At 33.3% G+C, this 10,074-nt stretch overlaps 1 protein-coding gene across 1 annotated transcript; it reads right to left on the bottom strand.

The window, feature by feature from the left end:
* Positions 1 to 1,649: 1,649 nt before the first annotated feature.
* Positions 1,650 to 8,436, bottom strand: LOC145563865 (uncharacterized). Its single transcript, XM_081624276.1, has 7 exons — positions 8,317 to 8,436; positions 7,929 to 8,023; positions 6,516 to 6,922; positions 6,389 to 6,441; positions 6,079 to 6,116; positions 3,086 to 3,518; positions 1,650 to 2,483 (listed from the first exon to the last, which is right to left on the bottom strand). The coding sequence occupies exons 2-7, from the start codon at positions 8,012 to 8,014 to the stop codon at positions 2,274 to 2,276; spliced, it is 1,227 nt and encodes a 408-aa protein (XP_081480402.1). The 5' UTR covers positions 8,015 to 8,023; positions 8,317 to 8,436; the 3' UTR covers positions 1,650 to 2,273.
* Between the last annotated feature and the right edge of the window lie 1,638 nt (positions 8,437 to 10,074).

Genomic DNA, 10,074 nt, shown 5'->3' on the forward strand with positions numbered 1-10,074 from the left:
TTCCAAGCAAGTTCTTCCTGTCTCCAAAAGAAATCCAGATAATGGAAAAAGGAATGAAGGGGGGTGAGTATGTTTTTATTTTCCTGCTAAGGTAAGGATAAAGGACTATGTCGATACTTCCAACGGTTCAACCCTTGTGATTCTTTAGGTCTTGTAATTGCTAGGGTGAGCAAAATACCAATGTACTTAAAATTCGTAATCAGATGTTAAGAACTTACAATTTTGATGTTGGAACATAGAGCATAGGTTTCAATTTCGGATTACAAAATCGAGAACTTGGTGCAACATATCACGTTTCAGGTTTCTAAATATTTGGAACCAAGATCTATTAGGTACCATGCCATGGCAGTTTCAATATTGGGCTTACAATGATATTATATAAGCCTAAAATCTTAGAACCTAAATCGCACAAAATTGTTATCTATGACCAAATCATAAACTAGAGAGAGTGAGGGATAGCTCAAGTGGTTAAAGCTTCCCTCCCGATTCCAGGAGATATTGGGATCGATTCTCACCTCCGTCTTTGTGGCTCTCACCAAAAAAAAAAAAAAAAAAAAAAAAAACTTTGTAATTTTTCTTTTTATAAATAAATTTCTAATGTATCAAAACAAAGAATTTTAAACGGTTTAAAGTTTTACAAATATTAATATCCATACACCAAATACTAAATGGTCTAAATTAGCAATCCAATTTTTTTGTTTTTCGGTAGATATGCTGGATATTCCAATAATTGTGAAACTAAATTAGGAGGGAATGAATGTCTTTGATAATATGCTCGATCTGCCAAGGAACTACCAAATGTCTTTTATTGAGTTGATGACACCTTCGAATGTTTTGAATACCACATGGAAGAGCTAGTTTGACTCCTATATGAAGAGATGTAGCTTCTTTTATGAATATTTAATGTTGCTAGAGTTGAACTTAGATGTCTTCATGAGGATTCCGTCGTTATCTCTGATGATGACTCTGTTAGATGGTTCGAAGCGAACCATCAAAGTTGAGTGTAAAGACATAATTGTTGGGGGTGCATCTTCCATGATATCAAAATGGATGATGGGGTATGATGACAAGGAAAAATATTAAAGGATATCATAATGGGAGATATCATGGAAAAATAGGTATCTATAAGACTTTTTTGGTGCCGCTCATTGAAATCAAATAGCGCTCGATGGTAAATCCTAAAAATGTCAAATGTCTAATTGCGGAAGATAATAACATTCAGCTCTTTCCGAATAAATTTCTTTAAAGTCCTTGAGTATTCCTCAAGTACAAATGACATTTGGATTAAATTTTTTTTTGCAAAAACTTTTGTATACATCGAGGTAACTTTTGTTGAATTTATGGTAACTTTTATTCATATCAAGATAACTTATACATACTAGGTAACTTTCATTCATTTTAGGGTAACTTTTGTTCATTTTAAGGTAATTTTGAAGTGGATATACAAATATTTAATTGTACATCCGATTTTTTTAAATGTTTTGTCTTTTTTTCAAAAGCACTGTTTCAATTAAATCTGAAAATGAGGTTGCATAATCCAACCAAGAGACAAGACAAAATCAAACAATTTGTTTCCGAGGGAAGTGAACAAAGCCATAACCCCATAATCACATACATGCATGCTTTATTTCGATAAGCATTCTCAGGTTAAACAAGTACATTACAAATACGTATTACGTACATATAAATTTGCTGAAACATTTCTTTCTTTATATCTACTACAATCAAATTTAAAATGTCAAGGATTGGTTCTAAATCACATGTATGGCTAACGACATATACATAAATTGCAGCTTAGTTACAACTTACAAGATAACATGGTCTAAATCAAGGCAGGTCGCAAAAAACTAGAGGATAAATTAGGGACTGCCCAAAGCTCTTTTAAAAGAAAAATTCTTGGGCAATGAGCCGATGCCCTTTTGAGGAATCCTCGTTAAACGGCAAAACTGACCGACCTGAATTACCAGATCCAAAATGACCCAACCTAAACTATACTAGGAATTGGATGTCCCAATACTGACCCAAACCGAAATCGAACCAACCTGAAAAAACAAGACAATAATTGATTTAATTTCCATCATAAACTAGTCTATGGTACACCGAATATGACCAAGCTAAGTGATCCATTTTCCACCTCTATGGCTCTACCAAAAACAATGGGCCAAGGAAAAGGAAAATCTGACCAAGACTTCAAAAGGCAAAGTATTCACCTTTCCTGGCATTAGGGTGACGGTATGCACTAATTGCTTCAACACAAGGCCAAGAATTTACCCTCATGGACTTGATGTAATATTAGATCTACTGGTGACAATATGCTGTCTTCTGCTCTTAGCAGCTTGAATCTGGTCTGCAAGTGAAACTGTGCTACGCCTCTGTTCAGCTTTTATGGATTCAATGTCGAATTTCTCCAGTGCTGACTGAAGATAAATCATTGATCCAGGCTGACTGCAGGAAGGTTCATCTGTTGATTTCTTTCCAAACATCTGTAAGATAGGAGAAACACACAATATAAAACTTTCCACAAAGTAAACAAATAGTCAAATGTCTTGAGAACATAACTATATTCTCTATATCTTGTTAGATAATTTTTCCTCAGAGATTCCTTTTTTCACACATTGTATTCTAAGATCTTTCCAAGGAATAATGGACGGGTTGCATTCTAAGATCAAAAAGAAAAAGAAGCAACACTTTTGTTGCATAATAATTTTGATGTACTCAAGGCTATACATGCATCATATCATACAATTGACTACCCTTTCAGAAACTATTATAGATGGAAAAAACACAAATACAAATGACATAAATGTCCCAGCCTGTTCTTCAGCAATCCCAAATTTTACTTCTTTTCTTCCTAGTCTGAGAAAAAAAGATGTTGATAATAAAAGATACTAATATATATACCTTCACTAATCATCCTCGCGTAGGCTGAGGTAAAGGTAAAAACTTGTATGAATATTAACAGTAGAAACAGTATAAATCACATTGGGAAGAACATCATGCATGGCCTTCCAATGACAACGTGAAAATACATTAGCTATTTAAAATTGACAATCTACAACACAAAATGTAAGCATAGCCATTTTACCTTTACTAATCTGTCTGTGATGTTTAACTCCGTTGAAGAACCTAGCTCTTCCTTCTTTTCTCTCCTTTTTCTACGGCTCATCGCTTTCTTTTTGGCCCTCAATTCATCTTTTTGTCTGAGCTCCAACTTCTTTTGTGCAACCCGAGTTACATTTTGCACTCTTTTCTGTACCTTCTTCTCTGCTCGAATCCTTTTCATGTCCTTTACCTTGGCCTTTTCCTCAACCCATTGAAGTCGTCGAAAGGCTATTTCAACTTTCAGCCTCTCATAACTATCCCAATTGAGTAGTTCTTCACCAACTCCTCCCCGTCTAGCAGCCTCTGCAATGCTTTCAGCCCATGAGGTATAAAACTTTTCTTTTGCACGTTTTCTTTTCAAACGCTCCGCCCACAGTTTTTTGAGAGAAGAACCAATTTTCCTCTTGGAATGTTCACTGCAAGAAAGAAATACCCTTCCGAGTGAGAAATTGAATATTTATCAGCCAGGGCCATGCTCTGCAAAATACGTATGCTGGCAACAAAAGTTGAGGCTCTACAAAATCAGTACAGCATGAAAAGAAAAAAAAAAAAAAAAAAAAAAAAAAAAAAAAAAAAAACAAACAAACAAACAAAATTGTATAAGCTTTCAACTTCTAACTTCGATAAGAGGGCTGATAGCTACAGAAAAGGCATTCAGCAGAATCCAGATTCTTGTTCTTAATAATAAAAGGACTTTATCAATACAGAATACAACCTTTACACCAAGACAACTAGTTTTCAACTAATAATGGATAAACTAAAAGACTACAACTACATTGTATAACAGATGAAGTAATCTTGAAAAGGTCTATGAAGCATGTGAATGAGGCATAGTAACACAGAGAAACTTGAGAAGAATCACGCTGCATGCAATACATCTATGCTAGTGAGTGGTAACCTTAACTGCCCACTTGCCCCACTCTAGACTCGTCATCAACTTGAAAAATTCAATGACGAAGCTACGCAGCTAGTTAAGGAAAATTAATTAAAGCCCTTGCTAAGCTAATTGCTGCATGAATCGATATTCCCCAAAAGTCAACAAGAGTATCTTCCAAGTCATAGCTTCAATGGAAAAATCATTGACAACTAATTCAAGGATCACAGAAAAACAAGGCTGATCAACACTTATCCAATCTAATTTGAAATTAATGCAATCAAACAATGCAATTTTTCAAACTCTCCAACACTACATGTTGAGAACTAAAAAAGATACATACTTCTGGAAATAGATAAAGTCAATAGTCACACAAAAATCTTAATGGTTGGCTGGTTGCATGAGTTTACATAAACAAGAACTAAAGAACTTTAATATATTGGACTCAGAAAACACAGAAACTAAATAAAGCTTTACTTTGCCAAGAAATTCACTTGCATTTGGCTAAAGATTGTTGTTTGCTAGGAAAATGGAATCTGGTGCTTCTTAGGCCTAAAAGTAGACAAACAATTTGCAGACAGCTATGATCCTGAGTTCTGATTTTTGGTAAAAATGCTGACTCTTAACATAGACATCGTCCCTCAAGAAAAGAGGATAGACATTTAATCGAAAGTACAACTACTATTTCCATTTTTTTTTATAAGGAATAACGAAAAGAAAAACCATCAAATCATTCAAATGTTACTTTTGAATGAGTTTTGACATAAACTGCATCAGAGTCATTTTTTTTAAAAAAAAAAAAGACTTCCCAGTATGTAGTAAAAGATAAAACAAAATAGAAAACGAAAAGAAAAATTAAAGCATAGAGTAGTTCCCGACTCAGGTACAGGTGAATCCTACAAACCACAGGAAAGGATAAAAAATAAATCCTTACCACCGACAATTGTAACATAAGAGGAAAAGGAAAGGCCTTCAAATGGTCAATTACTTCAATCATAGACAAGACAAATGTATTAATTTATAAAGCTTTGTTACAAAAACCCTAGCCTCTCTCTCCTCTCTTCTCTCTCTAAAACCCAAACCCTCATTGTTAAATTTTGAAGGGGCTTCTATCAGTTTTTACCGGTGGAAAGCCCCAATCGTTGTTTTTGTGTGCTTTTTCTCTTGTTTTAGGTTTATAATAACATTTCCTCTTCTAGGAGGAATATTTCTCCCTTGAGAGACAGGGTTTTTCTTCTTCTTTAGGAGGATTTGGCTCCTTTGAAAGACCGGGTTTTTCTTCTCTCTTTTGAGGGAGGATTTGCTTTTTTATTTCATGGATTGCTATACAGTTGTTTCATAGGTAATTTTGTGCGGGATTGAAAAAGAGGTTAATATTTCGACAACAATCTAACGAAGCAGATGGAAATTTTCTACACGGCTACAACACATCGATAGACCCCTTCGCCGAAGAAGGCTGTAATTCACAGTGATATGAAAGAGGGTATAAAGAATGTACGATTTGCAACAACGATCGTAGCTTTGCTTACGGAATGTTTTTATTTGATTCAATTATAATGTATTTGTTAGATCTAAATCTATTTGTAGATGCCGTATGACTTATTTATAAATCAATTTTATTTCAAAAAAAAAAATAAAGTAAAAAAATAAAAATTACTTCAATCATAGCAGTGTAGCACCGCTCTAAATCTCATCCCTTATCACTTCCACACATATATGCACAACATTTAATTGCCTGCCCTTCAGTATTCCCTCTATCAAGCTAATGGTAGATTGATACAAAGTACCTTAGCCATATATGTATTCTTTGCGCGAATATAGTGCAACTTTGCGACGAAAATGAATCGTGGTGGTTCCAGACTTTCAAAAGGCAGAGGTGAATGATTTACAGTACAAGAGACGCAACAAAAATAAATCTTACCGTATAGAGACTCATATACTTTTCAATACAACAATATAATGAAACTTCTTAGCCATTAATTACATAAGAGCCTGACTTGATACAGTATCTGATGATGATAGAGACATGATTTTGAAATTCCCAAACACTCTTTTCCATTCTTATCAAATAAATATTCCAAGACATGAAGAGGAAGGACTACCTGTGCAAGCGTGGAGCTTCGGACATCTTCTTTCTTATCTGAAAGCGTGAATTAAAATAAAAGCACAAGTTACAATATCTATGAAAGATGAAGCAAAGAGCTAAGAATCAGCAAGCAAAATAAAATCAATATCCTTTAAAGTTAATACTAGGGAACTGACAGGAAAAGTAAGAGAGGTTCCATGCAGAGTATCACATACAGGGTCTGATAGTGATATTCCAAGCCTTAACCGGCTAAACCACATAGAACATAAATAGAACTGGACAGCAGAATGGTGAAAAGAAATTGAATGTTTCTTACTTCACTTCACCTTGGGGTCTCTTAAGGCTTCAAGGGTTCTTTCTTTAATCCGTGCACAAGTCTCTGCATCAATTTCACAAAAATCAGCAAAGAACACAAGTCATGGAGGTCAACTCCAGATGGTATGCAACATTTACCAGGGCTATGCTTCCTGCCTTTGTTCCAGGGAACTTTTCCTTTGTTTGCTAAGCCTATTCTCCGCCTCCTTAGAGTTTCTGTGCTACAAGTCTCTGCAGGTCCAGAATTAGGGCCAGCAATTCCTCCAACTTCACCCCAAACCTCATTGCCATGTGAACTTGGATAATTATCCGGTTCAGAATTCAGATCAGAGGACTCACATACTGCAGCAGCAACTGCTCCTACAGATTGTAGTCTGCTGACTGCGCTTGAGACGGCTAAGGGCATAAATGAACACCTTAGAGGTGTGGTAAGGTGAAAGAACTTCCCTGTAATCGATTGATGATTAAAATATTCCATTGCAGTATGAAGAGATGGCCACAGATGGACACAGTCCATACTACGGAGTGGTTGTTTTAAAAGTGCCCTGGTGACAGTAAAAAAAAAAAAAGGGCAGTTAAGGGCCATTTTCTTACACTTTTCACACCAACATTTTACTTTAGATCTGTTATCACTGAGAAGGAAACGTGCTTGCTTCTACCGTATTAAAAATTCGTACCCATTACATTTAAGCTCGTTTAGCAATCAATAATAAATGGCGTAATCATATTAAATACTCGTACTAAAGTGAAATTTGTTGGGAGAATTTTCCCTCCTAAATCCACATTTTCTTTTAAATTATTTTCTAGTTTTTCTTGAAAATATTATATCTATTTCATATTTCAGCAAAAGCATTTATGACAACTAACAACATATTCTATGAACTTAGGTTTTTATATTTTACTCTGTATTTTTTATTTTTCCCCTACATCTCAATTATTGAATACACTAAATTGTTTTTTTTTAATTGTATCGCTCCTTATTTTATATTTTTTTTTTCAGGAAAGATATTGCATTATAAGTATAAAGTATTTCCTAAGCTAGATTGAAAATATAATTAGCAATAGATAACCAATTTACATTGACTAAACTACAATTTTAGTATTTATTAAACCAAGTACAAATTTTTAAATCCAAGCATGGTTCCGGCACCAACTTGTATAATTGTATGTTGCTTTCCCTCCTCAACTTAAGTAAAGTTAACTTATTAGACCTGATTTTTTTATCTTATATATACACTTAAGTAGACCTAATTAACCCTAAAACTTATTCTTCAAGGTGAACCAAATGCACCCATTTGCAAGAAATACAATTTCTAGCCAAGCTTATGTTTTTTGTCACATCCCCTCCTACTTACTATCACACCCAAAATGGTAATGAATGGTACACCCCCGCAGACATAAGATATGAAAATTTCTTCGACGAGATTACACAGAAATCCATTATCATTGCAATCATTTAACCTCACCTAGTAACACATTGCTATGACAAAGCAATTATAAAAAAAATGTGAAACAGGTATGTAGCACTATTATAACCAACTAGATACATACTTATTTATAATCAATACAGGCCCGTCCCTGAGCCAGGGTAGGAGAGGCAGTCGCCCTGCGCCCACGGAGAAAAGTCCCAATTTCATCAAAGGGTTCTGCAACACATTAGCAACCAAATTTGATTCAATTATCAAATAATACTCATAAATTTAAGGAGAAAAAGGTCCAATTTCATAGTTACATCCTAACATAAAGGGAAAATTAGATTCAAATATCAAAATAAAGCTCATAACTTTCTTCTCATTTTGTAACTACTTCATTATAAGCAATAGTTCAAAATTTGAGTTTAGAAGAACCATAAATTGAATATACTGAGGATTAAATTAACGATAAACCCTAGAATGTGAGATTGATATAGGATGATTAAAAATAGAACCCAACATCTTACCTCAGAAGCTGCTTCAATTAAAGATAGAAATCGGCTCAATGGAGAAAGTTGAATGTGCTTCAGGGAAACTGAGAGAGAGAGAGAGAGAGAGAAAGGACAGAGCTTTTTAGATAGGCTACTTTTTTTATTTTATTCTATTTTATTTTATTTAACAAATTTTATTAGTACTTGTAAATTTTTTTTTTAATTTTTTTTACTTGTAATCATATCATATACCATATCATGGCCCTGTTTGGTAATTAACGGTTAGCTGATTGATAAGAGCTGATTTGACTAGCTGATTGTTAAAAGCTTATTATATAGAGTTGTTTGGTAAAATTGGCTTATTAATTGTAGTTGTTTGTTAGTTGAACACATGAAATGACAACTTAGGACATTGGCATTTTTATTTTACTTGTTAATAATAATACCATTGCAAACTAGCTTTATGGAGGAAAGAAGGAGAAATGCTTTGGTAAAAAAAACGGCTGGAATGCTTCATGGTTGAATAGTATTAGGGTAAGAATTTGGGAGGGTAAACATGTCATTTGATATTTATTGTTCAACCAGCTAACTCAAAAGGCTCTATTTTTTAGCTTTTACAAATTAGCTAATTTGCCCCAATCAACTCATTTAAAAAGCTTTTTTTACCAAACACCCAAAATAGATGATTGGGGCAGTCAAACCTCTAACTTGGTCAAATAAGCTCTTTTTTGGTCACTCTAATTACCAAACATCCCCCATATAACTAATATATAAAGCTAAACTTTTAGCCAAGTTACGAGGCAGTGACACTTGACGTTCTAATTTTTCGCCAAGTGTCGCGCCACGTTGGAGATTTAAATAAACTTCATAAGATAAAAAAAAATTAATTTAGAATTCTATTTGGATAGAATTTTAGGATAAAATTGTTAGTTTAGAGTTTTATTTTCGATAAAATACCAATATTTCAGATGTACAAATTGAATTATAATTTTATTCAACAAAAAATTAATAGATTATAATTCTAAATAATTATCATACAAATTTATTTTTTATATCATAATATTTTTTTGAGTGAAGGAAGTAGTTTAAAGCATAAAACATTTATTTATAATATATACAAATCGGTTAAAATAATATACTTCACAATCTAGTAGAATTTTAATACTATGTAGACCTGTCAATTAGGGTCGAGTCATGAGTCATCTCGGATTAGGTCACTTCAGGTTATGAGTCAAGAAATGTTCAACCCTTGCCTAAAGTTTTGGGTTTGCTATTTTTTTTTTAATGTATTAAATTAAATCGAAAATTTCCACCAACATTATTATTAGTCATTACATGTCTACTAGATAGCAAATCGTAACAAAAGTACATCAATTCCTAACTAATTTTGTATCAATTATATATTTTAAAATTTGATATAGAATGAAAATTTATCTTAAAATTCAATAAACAACTTGGGTATCGCACGGGGCACAAAACTAGTCTATAATATAATTGCAGAGTCAATTAAAGAGGATTCTCAATTCCCATGCGTTCAGATTTTTTTCTTTTTAATATTTTTTTTAAAAGAAAAAAAAATACCTACCCAAGTATCCATCCTCTTTCCAAAAAAAAAAAAAAAAAAAAACTACCCATCCCACTACTTTATTTATTTACTAGATTAACTCCCGTGCGATGCACGAATATAATAAAAGAATTTATAATTGTGTAAATTTTAAAGACATATCAGTTATACTACGTAAAATCTTTGTATTACATACGATATTATTAACATAAATCAAACTACAAAAATTA

Source organism: Chenopodium album, chromosome 10, assembly GCF_948465745.1.
Source record: "Chenopodium album chromosome 10, dcCheAlbu1.1, whole genome shotgun sequence".
In the NCBI taxonomy this organism is placed as follows: Eukaryota; Viridiplantae; Streptophyta; class Magnoliopsida; order Caryophyllales; family Amaranthaceae; genus Chenopodium; species Chenopodium album.

Coding starts and splice junctions, on each gene's coding strand:
- LOC145563865 (XM_081624276.1), bottom strand. CDS start 8,014: ATGAAATTGGGACTTTTCTCCGTGGGCGCAGGGCGACTGCCTCTCCTA. Junction 6,117..6,388: donor AAGCCTTAAGAGACCCCAAG/GTGAAGTGAAGT, acceptor TCACGCTTTCAG/ATAAGAAAGAAGATGTCCGA. Junction 3,519..6,078: donor GAAGCTCCACGCTTGCACAG/GTAGTCCTTCCT, acceptor TCTTTCTTGCAG/TGAACATTCCAAGAGGAAAA.